The sequence below is a fragment of the Pyxicephalus adspersus genome, chromosome 3, assembly GCF_032062135.1.
Source record: "Pyxicephalus adspersus chromosome 3, UCB_Pads_2.0, whole genome shotgun sequence".
In the NCBI taxonomy this organism is placed as follows: Eukaryota; Metazoa; Chordata; class Amphibia; order Anura; family Pyxicephalidae; genus Pyxicephalus; species Pyxicephalus adspersus.
In genome coordinates this window covers 103,682,973-103,702,121 of record NC_092860.1, presented here as the reverse complement: position 1 = coordinate 103,702,121, position 19,149 = coordinate 103,682,973, and the positions used below count along the sequence as shown (strand labels likewise).

At 34.5% G+C, this 19,149-nt stretch overlaps 1 protein-coding gene across 1 annotated transcript in view; it reads left to right on the top strand.

Moving 5' to 3' along the window:
- The window catches only part of FREM3 (FRAS1 related extracellular matrix 3), a 42,788-nt gene that overhangs the window by 10,946 nt on the left and 12,693 nt on the right, over positions 1-19,149 (top strand). Inside the window, 6 exon segments of the mRNA XM_072406829.1 lie at positions 9,116-9,262; positions 9,960-10,190; positions 10,754-10,879; positions 12,552-12,803; positions 18,149-18,298; positions 18,455-18,664. Coding sequence (XP_072262930.1) covers positions 9,116-9,262; positions 9,960-10,190; positions 10,754-10,879; positions 12,552-12,803; positions 18,149-18,298; positions 18,455-18,664 — 1,116 coding nt within the window.

Genomic DNA, 19,149 nt, shown 5'->3' with positions numbered 1-19,149 from the left:
AGGTAAGAACCTAAAAAAAAATATTATTCTAAGGCCAGGCAATATTTTTGTTGTGATCAATGTTATCATTTACTAAAACTATGCAGTCCTAACTGTTTAACAACTAAACGGTCCTAACTGCTAATATAATGAATGTGAAATGTATTATTGGTACAATATGGCCTTGAGTCATTGTTGCTATCATTATATCTTTTGCAAGAGTATTTTGTGCTTGTATATGTGTTGAATCCAAAAGGCTTAGCCTGGGAAGTAAAAGAAAGGACTTATCAGTTCTGTGTGTGTATGTCTATGTCTGAAGTGTAATCTGATTGTCAATCAGGATTTGGTATACTACTGTTAGCACAGAAAAAATGTGGCTGTGATGTGAGCCTGTCATCTAAACAAGATGAAAGGTGAGCAGGAGAGCGAAAAAAGTTTTTTTTTTTTGTTTTTTTTTTAATTAAGGCCACAACCATGCAAGGTAAATTACATTAAATACAGAGTAGCCGAATATGTTTTAGGAGTGACTGCACCATATCAATAGTGCATGCAACTTTTTTCACATGAGAAACGCCCTCGTTGCCAGGAAAAGTGTTTATATAGAAATTCAATAGAAATCATCATAAAATAATATAAATCAGATAAAACATGTGCTCTGAGAACTTCATAAAAACATCAGAAATGCAATTTTGCAGGATTAATACGTCAGATGCTATTCTAAATCTAAATCGTCTTAATGATCAAGCCAAAGGTAGCCAGACATTGATTGGACCTAATCCTTTTATCATGTTATATGCTTTTAGAAGAAGATTCATATATATATTGGAGGCTGAGATACCTAAAGGAGAGAATTGGTTACCACCAATGAAAAACTAATGAATATGATAATTCATAGCGTCTCAGTTCATTCATCTGATTAATCTGTTGTCTCCAACTCTCAATGTACTGTAACCACCAGCAGAAACTAAGAGTTTGGTGAATAATATGATATATAATATCTCCAATCTCCTATTTTAATAAGTGCCTCCTTTGTATTAATGTTATGGCATTGTAATAATAATATTAAAAACAACACAAAATTTGTAAACCTTTGCAATATTAGCGTCATTATAAATTGAATGAATTAGATAAGTATAGTATAGATAGTATTTTCAATGTTTTTACCAATAGGCCTTCCTTGTGTAATAAAAACAAGAGATGATCATATGAAAACATCCAACTTTAATTTTTTTCAACACTACTAAACCCACCTGATGCTGTAAAGAACTTGAGACTTTAGTGGCCTTTGTTTTCTGTGAGCCCGATGACATTCCTCAATGTGAGATACAAAGATCATGGCTTTGTGTCAGCAGGCAGACTGGCTGTCTGGAGGTAAATATTTCTTGGTTTTAAATTATTTCGATCATCACTTTTCTTTTGAAAATTAATCCACAGCAATATTTTGCTTTCATGGTGAATCTAAAGTTTATTTAACTGATTGTTTGTTGTTTAAAGTTGTTCCTTCAATTTTGAGGTAAGAACCTAAAAAAAAAATATTATTCTAAGGCCAGGCAATATTTTTGTTGTGATCAATGTTATCATTTACTAAAACTATGCAGTCCTAACTGTTTAGCAACTAAACTGTCCTAACTGCTAATATAATGAATGTGAAATGTATTATTGGTACAATATGGCCTTTAGTCATTGTTGCTATCATTATATCTTTTGCAAGAGTATTTTGTGCTTGTATATGTGTTGAATCCAAAAGGCTTAGCCTGGGAAGTAAAAGAAAGGACTTATCAGTTCTGTGTGTGTATGTCTATGTCTGAAGTGTAATCTGATTGTCAATCAGGATTTGGTATACTACTGTTAGCACAGAAAAAATGTGGCTGTGATGTGAGCCTGTCATCTAAACAAGATGAAAGGTGAGCAGGAGAGCGAAAAAAGTTTTTTTTTTTTGTTTTTTTTTTAATTAAGGCCACAACCATGCAAGGTAAATTACTTTAAATACAGAGTAGCCGAATATGTTTTAGGAGTGACTGCACCATATCAATAGTGCATGCAACTTTTTTCACATGAGAAACGCCCTCGTTGCCAGGAAAAGTGTTTATATAGAAATTCAATAGAAATCATCATAAAATAATATAAATCAGATAAAACATGTGCTCTGAGAACTTCATAAAAACATCAGAAATGCAATTTTGCAGGATTAATACGTCAGATGCTATTCTAAATCTAAATCGTCTTAATGATCAAGCCAAAGGTAGCCAGACATTGATTGGACCTAATCCTTTTATCATGTTATATGCTTTTAGAAGAAGATTCATATATATATTGGAGGCTGAGATACCTAAAGGAGAGAATTGGTTACCACCAATGAAAAACTAATGAATATGATAATTCATAGCGTCTCAGTTCATTCATCTGATTAATCTGTTGTCTCCAACTCTCAATGTACTGTAACCACCAGCAGAAACTAAGAGTTTGGTGAATAATATGATATATAATATCTCCAATCTCCTATTTTAATAAGTGCCTCCTTTGTATTAGTGTTATGGCATTGTAATAATAATATTAAAAACAACACAAAATTTGTAAACCTTTGCAATATTAGCGTCATTATAAATTGAATGAATTAGATAAGTATAGTATAGATAGTATTTTCAATGTTTTTACCAATAGGCCTTCCTTGTGTAATAAAAACAAGAGATGATCATATGAAAACATCCAACTTTAATTTTTTTCAACACTACTAAACCCACCTGATGCTGTAAAGAACTTGAGACTTTAGTGGCCTTTGTTTTCTGTGAGCCCGATGACATTCCTCAATGTGAGATACAAAGATCATGGCTTTGTGTCAGCAGGCAGACTGGCTGTCTGGAGGTAAATATTTCTTGGTTTTAAATTATTTCGATCATCACTTTTCTTTTGAAAATTAATCCACAGCAAAGATGTTTTAATCCTTTCGATGTAACACCCAGATTAGGTCTGTCAGGGTATCTATTACATGTCATATACTCAAATATGGGTAAATCTGACATATTATTAAAAAATAATTATGTTTTAATTATATTTTAAAATACCATATTACTTTAGATGCACCAATTCTATTCAAACATTTGGTTATATATTTATATTACAATTGTTTAAAAAGAAGCAAATCATAAAAGGAATGTAACTCAGATGGATTCATTTCTGGTCCAATGTATCTTATTCTGCTGATTAATACAGCCCTATGCTGGAGGCACTATAATTTTATTGGGCTAAGCAAATTTAGGCTACCATATTTACAATTGCTTTGTGATTGTGATGAGGTAGTTACAAGTAGTGTTGGTGTTCGAATTCGGGTTGTCCTTATATTCGACACGAATATGGCTGTTCGAATTCGGATAGACCCGACCCGAAAAACATAGGATTCGACGGCGCAAATTCCTGTGTAGAAAAAAGTGTTAAAAACAAAATAAATAATGGTAAAGTAATCTATTGAATGTGTGTGATTTATGTAACTAACTTTGTGTAATTAAATTTTTTTTTAGGTTATCCCACAATGACAGAATGATTCTCATGGCTGCACAGCCGTGGAAATCCTCCTGTCAGTGTGGGACCCTGGGCACTAGAGGTTAAATGGGGGGAAGTTCATCACCTCTAATGCTCTGTGATTGGCTGAGGAAAGATAAAGGTAAAGAATTTTCCTTTCTCCAGCCAATCACAGAGCCCTAGAGGTAAATGAATAGGGAGACTAGTCCTCATTTAGCCTCTAGTGCCCCAGGGATCTTCTCAATGAATGCGGCCACAGTCGCATTTATTGAGAACAGTGTGCGATCTGAGGCACCAGAGGTTAATTAACCTCTAGTGCTGGGGATTCTCTAAATGAATGCGGCCACGATCGCATTCATTGGGAACAGTGTGCGATCCCCGGCACTAGAGGGTAAATGGGGACAAGTCTCCCCATTCAAAACCTCTAGTGCTCTCTAATTGGCTGAGGAAAGCTTTCCTCAGCCAATCAGGGAGCACTGTCCCTATTCCTGGATAGAGTTTCTCTATCCAGGAACACAGGACTCCTGTCAACTCTCAGCTCGGCTCCCCTCATTGCTCTTGCAGTTCTTCACAGTCCCGGATTTTCCCACATTGACTTTAATTGTGTTCGAATTCGTCATTCAACAATATCCCAGTCTTAGTTAGAATAGCTGTTTAATCGAATAGTGAGATATTCGACCAACACCAGTTACCTGTATGGCCCTCTACTTCCTACAGCTAGTCAATGGAGAAGATAGTATGTCCACCAAGATGTCCACCACATGTTTATGTGTTGAACAGTACTTCAGGGGCAGTGGCTGAGTACATGGGATTTTTAACCAAAATATGTTTTACATTATTAAGATGATTTTAAAATATTAAAAAAATTGATATATATATATATATATATATATATATATATATATAGCAAAGTGATTATCATTTACGGCATGAACCAGTTTTCAATAAAATAAATGACCACTAAAGATCTTATATTTATAATATAGAAATGGTTCTGACCAGAAATAATATATTATCTGTTTTATAACTGCCCTGCAGAGAATAAGAATGTTATTTATTGAAGTAATTTTTTTAGAAAGGAATTAAGTCCCCATCACTCCAATTAATCTATTACACTTGGCTGCAAGTTCATTAGCATTACAAAATAATCCTATACCCCTGTCAAGCTGAAATCAAGTTCAAGAAGATTATTTGACCACTGGCCACCCAGCACTGAATACACACACATATAATTAGGCACAAATATAATGGGTTGTGAAGTGTCACTGGTACTAAGGAATAGTAAAACCATTAATTCCCATGTGAATTCCAAAACATTTTTTCTCACCCAATCCCTTATATCACAGTCGATTTTAACCACAAAATAGTATAAACAATAAACCCATCTAAGTGTGATAAATGAGTGTAAAAGGCCTTTTAGAAGTACATATACATTTTTACAATTTCATTTATTCTGTAATTTTTTTTATTTAAAAAAAAATAAATAAAAACAAATAATTTTATTATATGTAAATAAATGTTACTTTCCATGCCAAACCATAATAACAAGATTAATCACATACAAATAATAAGTAATTTACAGGTCCTATCCTGAGCTTAAGGCATGCATCAGATCAGTTTGTGCTTTAATTGTGGACAAAATTGGGTGCAGGTTGTGACAACTGTCACAGTTGTCAACAACTGGCAGGTAATGCAGCTAGATGTTGATCATTACCAAATATTGTATGAGGCATTCTAGGCTTTTGTAACATTGGCAATTTTGTAGGTGTGAATTGTGGCAGCTACAGAAATGGTGACTACAAACATTTCAGTGACTTTTTAGAGTATGTGAAGCTAGGTAATGAACGTCCATGGTCAATAGCCACTCATGTTATCCAATGTAGCTGCCGGGGACCTGATAATAGGGATTTGTAGCTGCATACAGAAAGAAAGTAGCCAACTAAAGAAACAATTTCATAGCTACAATCACTAAAAAAAGTTAGTGGAGAGAGTTGTATCTGATATAAATCTCTGCCACAATGCTGCCTGTATTACACATTATAGGTTGGGTTTACTTTTAGTAACAATAGGCTAGTTCCTATAGGTGTCAGAGGCTAATTATTGGCAAAACATTTCTTTCTATCACCAGTAGGAATGCTCATATTTGAGTATTATTACAAAGTTCTAAAAAATATGAATTGTACTATGATTTGAAAAACATAGAATAATGGTGTTGGTGTTGGACGCCAAATGGTTGTAAATTCCTTGGGTTATTGATTATGCATAGATGGACAGTGTTTGTTGGATTGTATTTTCCCCCTGTGTAATACCACTGTACTAAAAAAAGTGATATTTTTCCTATGATAAAAAATATAGGTTCATTGTTAGGTTAAAGTAGTACCAGGAGGTGAGGTTTGTCACCCCATAACCCAAGCCCAATCAATATTGGATCCCATCGTGTTACCAGCTCCTTTTGAGCATTGGCTACTGCAGACAGAGGGCTATGTCACGCTGGTAATAAAGTTAAATTTGCATTATTACTATTCCAGAATGAGTCCATTCATTTTGCCATCACAAATCTAAATCGGCTCAAGGTTTTATTCATAGTTGGGCCTTCATCAGGTTCTTAACACTTAGCAACTCATCACACCTTTATAACCCCTCTACATCTATAAACTGTAAGGTATTTGTATGAGAGCAAATGCATGAAATCATTTTTCAAGCAAAGTTGTTAAAAAGAGAACATAATCCAGATGAACTTTTAACAAAAGTATGTTGGGTAATTAACAACATTGAAAAAAAGCAACCATTTCTGGTTGCTGGGAACAACTGTGAAAAGGCTAAATTAAATCCTTATTCATCACGATAACAAGCAATATAGATTATCCTTCTCTAGCATTTTGTGTATCCCTGTAATATGATTTGTCTGGATGGAATATGAGATGTTTCATCCAGGCTCATTTCATTGTAAGTGGCTGCCACTTACATATGACAAAGCTGTGTTATTATAACACACAAAAGTGAGTCTGAAAAAAGTGGCAAAAGACAATTTCACAGTTCAGCAACCGTAACCCTGGCCCTTCCGGTGCTTAGCTTTCCTCTAGAAAGAAAGCAATGCATTTAAACTGTGATAATAAAGGTACTGAACTAATCCATGCACTAAATATCCTGTGTTAAGGGCATAAACTCACCACAGGGTTTTTAAATACACACTGGGGAAATTGGGGATTCGCTCCCTTTATTGATAAAACGTGCCAGCTATTTGCTTGTAGAGCTAAATTTATTATCTTTATGTTATATCTGTAAATGGTCTAATGTTCTTAACATTACAGAACAGTACATAAAAGTACAATTGTTGTTAAAGGACCAATAATCTTTAAATACAATTAATTATATAAAAAGAACATGTACTGCCTTTCAATTTTTATACAGTAATGTAAAAACCTAAATTTTAATTTCTAGATTTCTCATGATATATTTAAATAAACTAGGAAAATAAATAAACTAGGAAATTATCTATTACAATTTTCTTTGTGTTTATGTTGCAATGGGAAGATACCTTTCCTATTCAAACCACCCATTCTAATGAGAATGGTCACTATAACCAATAGTTATGGTACAGGAAGACTGTTAAAATCTGATAGGGTTTAGAGTACTTCCCTGCTTTATATAAAACTGGAAGACAATGTTTGGCTTTAGCCAAAAGACATTTGTTTCATTTTGGAAAAATAGGGGAGGGTGAGACCTAGAAAGAGGTGAAGGGAAACACTCTACTAGGGACACCTGTTCCATGGACCCAAATTCCAAAGCAATCAGATTGATTTCTTGCCTAATCTTCCCAGAGAATAAAGTAAAATGTTGGCTGATTGCCATAGGCAGCAGCTTCATATTTGCTCCAGTACTGATAGATTGTTTCTGCAGTTAAGATGTCTGGGAAACCAGATAAGGTATATGAACAAAAGTACACTGGTCCATGACTGCTACTGTCACTTGAACCTCTAGGAACTCACACTGACCTGTAAATGTAGTAGAATTACTTCTTAGTGGATGCCACACAAAGAATGCAGCATGTGTTGGGCAAAAATAGAAAGTTCAGGCAGACAGCTAATCCAGCCGCACACACACCCTGGAAAATGTGAAAGGATGGTCACTGTCAGCTAGAATCATTCTGTAGTTAAATGTGTTTGAACGGCCTATACAAGAAGTTTTGTATTTTAAATTTTTTTTATAAAAGACCAATCAACATACATGAAGCCCTTTTACATAATGGCATTGTGTAATGTTTGAAGGGACGCAGAGCAGCTTCACCAGAAGGTAAAAAAAAGCCCAAAGAACTCACCAGTACTCAGAGACACAGCAGTGTAAAGTTAAAATTTAGCATTTTTTTTGGTTTTGTCTTGATTTAGAAAATGTTATAATGAATAATACAAGGGTTATTTTATTTGTTCTTGTGTCTCTGTTAGGGAAATTGTACCTCACTTTATGTAAAAGTGATTCAAGTATGTACATAAAAAACAATAGAAATGGTCATTACCAATTAAAGTATATAACTTCATTGTCAATGTTTGGGGTCACTGTGCATTTTATTTTATTCTCCCACACTTTCAAAAAGATAAAGAAACAGGGCATGACATCTGTGCTCAATTGTTCTACTGTCGCTGGTAACTGATCACTAATAGCTATTGGCAGAGACTATATTTGAGTGTCTGTACATTGTTTTATTGGTGGAGTGGGATACAAATTATTACAGAAACTATCAACCTAAAAATATTACATTCTGTAATGCAGTCACTATAGACCTTTTCCTGCACTGTAGGTCAAAGAGAACCTGTAGTGACAGAAAAGGTAATCATCAGAATTGAGGGTTATTCAGCACCCCATTAACTATAACCTCTAGGCAGTGTATCACACATTCATCACACATTCATCTTGAGCTTAGAATCTGTCAGCCATCCTAATACAAGATCTACCCTTACAAGCCTCTGCTTGCTGCTTGTTTAATCTTAGATTGTGGTGAAATTCTAAAGGACAACGAGGAGCAAAAAAGCAGGCTAGGCTTTGACATTTTCACATCAATTAAACACACTTCCGAAGATCATTTTTTTCAGTGCCATTAATTTAAAACAATATATCACTCAAGAGCTAAGTTATCATCTGTCAGCCCTAGCATGGGTGGCCATTACTAGCATGCTGGGAAACACTCTTCAAACCAAAGGATGGTGAGTTAGGGGAGGAAGTTTCTGTCTGAGTTTATTTCAATTTTAACTTGTTCCATCCAATAAAGTATGCAAATTATATGTTTCTACAGCCACATTATCAATACACACAATGTTACAATAAATGTTAAATGTCATTTACATAGGGATAAAAGAACACTCACTGTATTTACCTTTATTGCACAATGGTCTTTGTTGGACACATACTCAAATTAAAAGTGGTGTGCAAATTATTATTATTATCACATTATTTGTAAACTAAGAGTTAGTAGAATGTAGTAGAAGACACATTCCTAAGTAAAAGACGTCCTATATATATTGAATTAGAGACCTTACTTTTTAATGGTATCTACTGGTATAATTCTATCAATATAGCAATTTCTTAGTTGTATTATTGCAAATATACTTATTTATATTTTTAACAGGAGGTAATAAGCTTAAAAGTCAGCCATTTCGCCTCAACTGGGCTTGGATTTCTTTGGAGAGAAAGCAGTATACCATTGATGAAGATGCCAAGTTCCTGGAAGTTACATTGAAACGAAGAGGTTACCTTGGTGAAACTTCTTTTGTCAGTAAGTAATTACCTAAATAGAGCCATACGGGTCAAAGTGGACACACAGTGGGCAACAGGGAAAAGCAGAATGCTTAGATGTACTGAATAATTTCCCCTATATACCCTTTTGTCTTAGCTGCAAGGAATGACTTTACCAAAGAAGTTCCCATTTCCTTTAAATGTCAGTTTATAGAGTAAAAATATTGTATAGTAGCTTACACCAAATAGATAAAATTCACCTTCTATCAGTTGAGAAAAATAAGAACAACATAAAAATTTCACCCCTGCAATGAGCAGGATCTTAAAGATGATATCACTGGGGTCTTTCCAAACCATAAATTTGGAAAAGGTCTAATAGCAATCATATGTAGAAGTAATGTAATCTATTCCACCCTATCAAAAGCAACATATTCTGTTCCTTGCACTTTTCAACTTAATAAAACACAAGCGGAAGGGATTTTCTATTGTTGTAGAATGAATGCAGCTGTAATAAAGTAGTTGTAGAACATCACATTCACACTATTTTGGTGTATAATGTTACGTATAGGAGTAGGACTACTTGCTGATGAGACTGGTTGGAAGAATGATCAGGTATGTTCAACTTGTTACAAGCATTATAAATCCCAACCACTGCTACACAGAGGCCACACAGGAAGGCTTTTATCCTTCCTTTGTGTTCTTTATAAGGATGACCCCTTTTCATTTTCCTCATTAAGGTATCAGTACAAAGGATGGCGCAGCAATTAAAGATAAAGACTTTAAAGGAAAAGCCCAGAAACAAGTGCAGTTTAACCCTGGACAAACAACGGCCACATGGAAGGTCAGGATAATAGCTGATGATGAATACGAGGAATCTGAAACCTTCCAGATTATCCTCTCTGAGCCTGTTATGGCAGCACTGGAGTTCCCTCATGAAGCTGTTGTGGAGATTGTGGACCCAGGTGATGGTATGTATTACTATTATATAATTTTATTACAAATATTTATCATCATTATCATAACAGCTAATGGGAACGTTTCATGAAAAAATGTGTAATATTAGGTAAAATTTTTCGCTTAGTTTACTGGAACAATAGGCATCTGCATATTTTTTCACATTACAATTACATCGAATTCAAGGATATTTACTGAGTAAGATAGGTAACTATATCATCAAAAAACAAGGCAAATATACTTTTCCTGTTGCTAATCTGATCAAATCCCCTGAAGCCCCTAGTACTGCTCTTATAGACATCAGGGGGGAGTTGGATGAGCAGCCTAGGGGCAAATGCTTCTAGAACAACAAATCTCCTAATTATTACAGCGTACTTCATGGACTTTTAGATAACTTTAAGTCAGCAGACATTATCTAGAAAGCTTATACCCAACCAATTGTGGCTCTTGAAAAATACATACTACTTGGTAAAAATACATTGATAAAGTAAAATCGTTTAAAGCAGTTGTTCACATTTCCAGTTTCTGTAGCCTATACATGAACTGCATATCAACTCTCTTAATCTCTTTTTCCTAGAATCTACTGTATACATACCACAATCCGAGTATAAAGTTGAGGAAGATATTGGTGAATTACTAATACCTGTTAGGAGATCAGGGGATGTTAGTCAAGAATTGATGGTTGTCTGTTCAACCCACCAAGGTAAGTAATAACCATTGTGACATTTTCTAAGTTCTTGAACATTGTGATTACCTACGTTCCCTGCCTGTACTGTTGTATATAGAAAAAGCCATGAAACTGCTATTGCAAAGTTTGCACCAAGCAAAGTATATTTTTTATCACACTTTAAAGACTTTTACATGAACTTCAGTTTAGCTTGAATATCATGTATAAGGTTTATTTTGTAAAAACTTATTTCCAGCTCTATCTGCAGTGTGCCCCTTGCTGGATGAGTAATCATGTCTTTTCCCACAAGGGTACACTGTGCACTTCATAACCCTGTTGCAATGTGTGACTCTAGAACAGCGTTTCCCAACCAGGGTGCCTCCAGAGGTTGCTACGGGTTCCCTGAGCAATGAGCAATTTGTGTCTCGTAGGTGAATTTAACTGATACCAATGATCTTTTTAGATATCTGTAAGGATGAGATTCCTTCCATTGGCCAGCAATGTTAAAGACATGTTTCCTACAGACCATCAAACTAATGTACTGTGAACTCAGGGCTTCCCTGACGATCTGAAAGTTAGTTCAAGGGATTCCAAATAAGAGAAACACTGCTCTAGAGCCACTATGTCTTACCTATAAAGCAAAACGCAAAGTTTACTACAAGGGCTTAAGAAATACGACTGAACTCTATTTTATTATATTAAATTACAAAAAAACTTTGCTTTTTGGGATTGTCATGAAGTAATGTTGTGTTTGTAATAGGTAACCTTACGTAATGGAATACTATTATATGTAACCTAATCTCCCAAAAATGTGTTATATTTAGTAGATGTGCAGGATCTTTGCAGACACCACGGCTTACTCTATTCTCCTGCTCAGCATTTGCCTTTAAGGTGATCAGAATATCACATCACACTGTCTGTCTGAAATCTATCTCTTAGAGAAAAAAGCACTCTACATAGTCCACAATATTGGGGATCGGGTTGTTCTACAAATATTTTCTTCCTGAAAATACCCCAAGGGGAAATTGATATTGTGGAAAGGATTAGCGATCCAAATTACATGTAAATGATTTCTCATCTCTCTCATGCTTTAATTACATTACTTTAAGTATTTATCAACAGGATATACTAAAATGACCAGACAATAACATGACTTTGAATGTACCTTAGACATTAAAGGTTAACTCCACTCAATAAAGCTAAATTCTTATACCTTTTTACCACTTTATACATTTGCATCCAGGTGCAACTAAAACACTTTTTATTAAGCAATGATCACAAATGCACTTACAGCAAATAGACTTGATCAGTATTGTATAAATCAAAGTCTCTCTCATCAGAGCCCAAGACACTTCTACAGTCTTTGATGAAGGGGTACAGGACATAAGTACTTGCTACTAGCATACACACTCCCTGGATTAACACCACATTCAGGCATGTGTTGTACAGCTGTCTTTAGCTCACATCTCATTATATGTTATCTTAGTTTGTTCCTCTTTTATTGCCAGCTGTCTAGAAAGGATGAATCCAGCCATCTTTTTTTTCATGGCTTTCTTTTCCTAGTCCTAACACTTTATTAACCTTAGAAAATCAGTGTCCATCAGCACCAATGAGGTTTAGATCATGTTTTATATATTGCTAGTCTTTTGCATCTAATTGTCTTCTACAAGTTTCCCACATTGGAATTGAAATCTGGTCTGTCTCTTAGGCTCAGCTACAGGTACCGTCCCCACGTCAGTTTTGTCCTATTCCGATTATATTACTCGCCCAGATGACCACACCAGCATTATCCGTTTCGACAAGGATGAAACCGAAAAATTTTGTCGCGTTATCATAATGGATGACTCCCTTTATGAAGAAGACGAGGTGTTTAATGTCACATTAAGTATGCCGATGGGTGGCCAAGTAGGGGCTGAATTCTCCAGTGCCAAAGTAGTTATTCTGGCAGATAATGATGATGGTAAGTAAAATTTTGTTTATAATATAGTTTTATAGTTTATAAACACAGAATTTGAGCAGCACTGGGCATACCCAACTAAGAGGAACTTTTAGAACAGGGCAATAGTGGAAATAATGATGTAGATATTTTAAGAAAATGGACCCCCCTCACCAGAAGGGGTCCCTGAAAAAGCAGGTGGCGATGAGCAGTTCAGTACTGCTCACTGCTGCCTGCGGTAAAATGTTTCAACACTGGCTCCTAAAGAACCATCAGATCAGTGCAGGCTAAGCCTAAGCAATATTACATGAAAGTGACTCACATGTTCACCCATATCCAGAGGGACCAGGTAATGTGGAAGGTGATATTATTTTTTAAACATACTTGTTTGGCAGCATTCTGCATTGAGTCTTCTTCCAAACTAACACTAAATATGCAAGAGAGGTGATTGGCATCTAATTAGACCCCTCTAAGACTTCCTAATGTAGCTAACTTCTCAAGGAGAACAGGAAACAGGAATACAAGAAGATTTACTGAATGAAAGAGCTTTTTTCCCCTTGAGCCTGATTTTGTGTTACTTTATTGAAATAAGAAATCCACTTACCAGATCAGGAACTCTTCCAAACAGAGTCAGCTTTCCATGGCCAGTCTTAATGTTATTTCTTATGAGAAATTAGATCACAGAATTACTTCTGTTCTCTGATGTGCATCCCAGGGCTCAGTGTAATTAGTCATTTCATTATACCTTTTGGCAGTGGAACTGTTGTAAGCATGAAGGCTGAGGTTTATTACCAATATTCATTAAAGAAAACACATTAGCAGTGCCCTACAAAAGAATATATATATATATATAGGAAGAATATACATATATATATAGGAACTCTGTTTTCAAAATCTTACCAAGACTAATCCCAAGTTAGGATATTTGTCAGCAAGAATTGTTGGAAAAAAGTAATTAGTTGTGTTGAAAATATATAGAAAGAAGTTTGATAAATAAGCAAATACAAAAAATAATATTTTTACATATAGGCTTTATTATATTATATAAATACTGAGGTTGTATTTTTTTTACATTTTTTATTTGGAAATGTTTCTGTGTGTTTATAAATAAAGCTAGAAAAAAACTAGAACTAATTTGATAAATTGGTATACCATATATCCTACATATATTTCCTGCATATCAACATCCCACACAAAATAAAGTTGAAATGCATGTTCTACATAAATAGTTTTCTTTAAAAATGCCTACTTTATGGTAGGGGGAAGTGTACTGGTGCCATTGTTCCACTATTGTGTATTTTATTTTGGGTATCTGAGCCTTTTTACATCCTTTAAGACAGAGCAAGAAGCACCTGGGCTTGGGAACATGATCTCATTGATTGTGGGTCTAATCATAAATTTCCTGCTTTTGCTCTATACCACACACTCATTCAGTGTACAAAGACTTACTTGAAGGGCAAGGTAAAAAGAAAAGGTTTGCAGCCCCTGTAGACACACAACAAAGGTAAGCTTTCTTAGGCCACTTTCACAGACTCCTTTGAGGATTAGTGTAAATGACTCTTTTTCCCAGAAACAACAAAGTGAAATGAGAATGTGTGTGTAGACGGTGGATATTCCTGCAGCAGATTAAACGGTAGCATAGTCAACTGCATTGAACAGTTGGATAGATAGATAAGACATTACAAACAGATGGAATAAAACTTTTGTGCTTTTATATATTTTTATAATAACTTTTATTATTTTATTATATTTATAATAACCATGGTTTTATTTCAGCTACTACCGTTTTTGAAAATATAATTTTTTTAATTAATTGATTTATTTTTTTATTAATTAATTTATTTTTTATTATTAATATTTTTTTACTAATATTAAATATTGAATTATTTTTTTATTTAATTTTCTTACTAATGATGCTATGAACCGGTCACTTTATAGTAATTTTAGAGTTGTAAGGTACAATCTCTGTTAAGAAGGTCCACCTTCACTAGAAGTCCTGGGGGTCTATATATAAATGTTTTAACCATATGCCCAACTTATTTTAAAATTTGTTTACATTGAATACAATTAGAAAAGTGTAAGAATCATCAGTAAAAGTTAATTCAAACATAGTAATTGTGGNATATATATATATATATATATATATATATATACATATCCTCTCCCCTCACTGGTTGAGATGGAACCTCATAAATATAAGTGAGATTACTTGAGAAGTATCTAGCTTGTTATCCTTACAAACTGATCCTTCCTCAATGAGAGAAACCTTTTATCCAATGTAGTTGTTTGGATAAGCACAAATTACAGCATTAAGCACAAGGCAAAGGCTAAGAGAACATTATGTTAACTGATGTGTTTACTGGCTGAATGAATGAAAGGAAAGAGGGTTATGCAACTGATAATTGGGAAAATCTGATTTCCTTTCTTTTGTGTCAAATTCCTGAAAGCTTCAAAAAGATGGGGATTTAACCACTAAACTTCTGGGTGGGCTGGGGTATATTGCATTTATTGTATATGTTACTTTTTTAAGATTTAAATAAAAATATTATTGGTTTTGGGTCAATCTTCTTCTTTTTAATTGTTTTAAGTATATATACTTTTTTCAAACTGATGTATTTCAGCTTTTATTTTTTTCTATACGTTTACAATCTTTGTTTTACCAATGAACATTTAATATATGACAAAGGACATTATATAGGTATAGATTTTTTAAAGAGAGAGGGCATGAGAAGTTATTTTATTTTTCACACTTCAGTTTGAAAGTTGAGATAGAGCCATTCTATTCAAGAAAGATGTGATGGGTCATTGTTATCGCTCATGAATGTGTATGTAAATATAAAACTTGAGCTACTAAGCTTTGCTCAGTAAACTCAAGAAGCATAAACTTTTTTCCTGAAATTTATATTTGAATGACGAACATTTTCTATGAATCATTTTTGTGAGACTGGCACAAATTGTTTCATTACTTGAACTACAGATTTTTGTTCTGTAAACCAAGCAAGCAAACAAACATAAATCCATCGCAATAATGCAATTGGTAAAATCTCAATGGTGCTAATATACCTAATGTGCTGGGGGTTTTTATTAATTATTTAATAGCTACATTTAAACATTTTACATAATAATATCTAACAATATTTTGTACATAAACACTTTATATGAGTTATACAATTACCTATAGAATAATCTTTTTTATCCATTGTTTGTGGCCATGTACTACCCAGTTGGCCAATTAGCATTCCTAACTTAGTCTTGTCATGTGCAATGATTTCTTGAAAACAAAAAAGTGACCTTCCCTGATCTGCTCCTCATTACAACCTTTTCCCAGAGTTGAAATGCAAGGCTTTTCCTAATTATCTTATAAACATTTGGGCTTGGTTTACAGCATTAGAATACAGAGTGTGAACATTTATTCTGATCTTTTTAACTGTTTCCTTTCCATTTGATTTTGTTAACAAACCAGTAGCAGTGGTTTAATATATAATGTATTCACAATAAAACAAACCATATAATTTGATTATTAACTCACAATTCTTTTTATTTTCTGGCCAATGCAAAATGTTTCCTCAAATATCAAAAATATATGAGGGCTGTTTAAAAAAAATGGGGGGGAAAGGGATCAGCCCAAAATGAAAGTTCTCACAACCATACAGAAATACAAAATTCTCGTACAACCCTATATTGAGGAACTATTGCTATGTGCTTAGTAGCTTGTCCACTGCCTGATGGTCATTGCCAGCCCAAAGAATTAAATGTCAGGTTGCCAAAGTGTGTCTCCATCCCACAAGCTCTATAATGTGATGCTACAAAAACCCAATATAAGTTTAGTAATAGTAAACAACTCTAAAAAAGAAACAACTAAAATGACTATATTTCTGAATTTACAAATCGATGAAGCCTATTCACTTGACTGGCACTGACATAAGTAGACTTCCTTTTCTGTCCAATGTCTATTTTACTATAATTTGTAAAAAGGGGAGATAGAAAGGGTGGACCATAGGAAGAAGGAGAGAAGATCTGGGGGAAAAAAGAAAAAAAAGTGTCCAATGGAGAGGGGGAAACAGAGGTTTGGGTATGGCCAATTTAAAAAAAAGATTACATATATACCTCCTTGTGTCACTGCATAAGTCCACCTGCCAACTCCTTAGGAAACCTTATAATACCATAATTGCAATTGAGATGGATTGCAAACCAGGCAATCCATCACAGTAAAAGTGCTACAAACTGTTAGTTCTATGCCACTTCCAGCTATTTCACTGAGACACTTTAAAGACACATTTTTGATTGTTAGAACATATTTAAAAAAATAGTCTTTTGGACTCAAGTTTATTTCCCAATGGAATCTAATTAAAACTCCAAGATGAATAGCATGGGCAAAAAGAGAATATTGGAAGTTTTCCACAACAAATTGGCAGAGCTGAAAAATCTTCAAGGACATTTTGGCCTGATATTTGACTTTCATTTCTGTAATTTGCTCACTAGAAAGGTAAAATCTTCACTTCAGGCAAATGCAAAAGGAACCAGTCCAAGTGAATGGAATGCATAACATAGGACAGAATATATTAGCTCCCCTCAGTTCAGGGTTCACTTGGACAACTGCCCTGGGGAGATACTATTTAACAAAAGCAAGCAAAGCTGAACTGGAATCTCAAGAGCACCAGTATAATAACAACATTATCTTGTCACACAAGAAGTCATGATGAGCATAAACACTGTAGAGTAACATCATGAAAATGCCTGAAGGCCTGAAGAGTAAAAAAAACAACTCTTTCCCCCCAAATGGGTTTCACTTACAGAAGATAGTTGTAGCTCTGTGTTTTACAAGGCAAGAAAAAGATGAACTAGAAGTTGTGGGTTTGGGCACCATGTTTCCTGGCCCACATCCGGTACTGCTGGATAAACTATCTTACTTCCACCTAGGCACATCTGTCTAGTGAATATGCAATAGGTGATGATTAGATGATTAGAGTCAGTGGTGGGATCCCTGCTGAGACATGTATTCACGCTACAATGTCCAGCCCATGCCCTTGGCAGTTATCATTCTTTGAGAGAGGGTGGAAGCTTCAGAGATGATAAGAGTAATTATTCTTCCCCAAAGCAAATAATTTGCTACTTCTTATCTTGAAAAATAGCTGAAATGTATCTTTGTTCATTATGACCCTCACTTGATATCAGCCACAGGAAATGCTCATATATGAGAATTATAGAACTAACTTATGTTTTTATTATAGTTTATTATTGTCATCCTAAATATATAACATATATATATATATATATATATATATATATATATATATATATAACAATTAATTTGCCTGTGTAGGAAAACTAGTATAAAAGTAACAGAATATATGTTCTCTTGTCTACAGAGCCTGCCTTCTACTTTGCCGACACTGATTCTCATGTGGATGAAAGTGCTGGTTATGTGGAAGTCCGAGTCTGGAGAACAGGAACTGATCTCTCAAAAGCAGCCACCGTCACCGTACGCTCCAGAAAAACAGAGCCACTGTCTGCAGATGGTGAGTAGAAATATATTTATTATTACAGTAATATTTTGTATGAAATGTTATTTTAGAGTAATATTTGGATATAAACATTTACAGAAATGTATAGCTTGTTATGGTAAAGGTTTATTTTTCTAAATTACTCCTTTCTGTTTTTCTGATTTCATCTAGCTGGCACAGACTATGTTGGAATCAGCCGCAACTTGGACTTTGCTCCTGGAGTGAACATGCAAAGCTTTCGAGTGACCATCCTTGATGACTTAGGTCGACCAGCTTTGGAGGGTCTAGAAGAGTTTGAACTGGTCCTTCAAATGCCTGTAAATGCTGTTCTGGGAGAACCAAGCAAAACAACCATCACCATTAATGATACTATCTCTGACTGTGAGTTATTTGAAATTAATTGATCTGCTGAATGTTGAAACAAATTATATACATTATATTTATTTTAAGCATAATTTGAACAAAGGTATTTTTAGCGGTAAATAGTGATTCTGCCCTAAAGCCCAGGAACAAGATTAGAGTGGTTTCAAATTCAGCCACAGCCATTTATAAAATGACAGTGGCTCATGCAGCAAAGAAAATTGCTGGTCCAAAAATGTTTCTCTAACATAATAGTTATCAGGCTATAAAATTCATATTGCAGAACATGCTTCAATGTAGCCGGAGGGATGTAGACGCTTTACTTTCATGAGGTCTGCTGGCCACTTTGACTAAGCAGATAGCTTTCAGGCTCTGATTGTTAAGCAAGTATTTGAATCACTTTGATGACATACAAAGGAAGAATCCATATGGAAGTATAAAAGCAGGATTACTTAATGGGTCTTATTTATTAAAGCTCTCCAAGGCTGGAGAAAATACACTTTAAT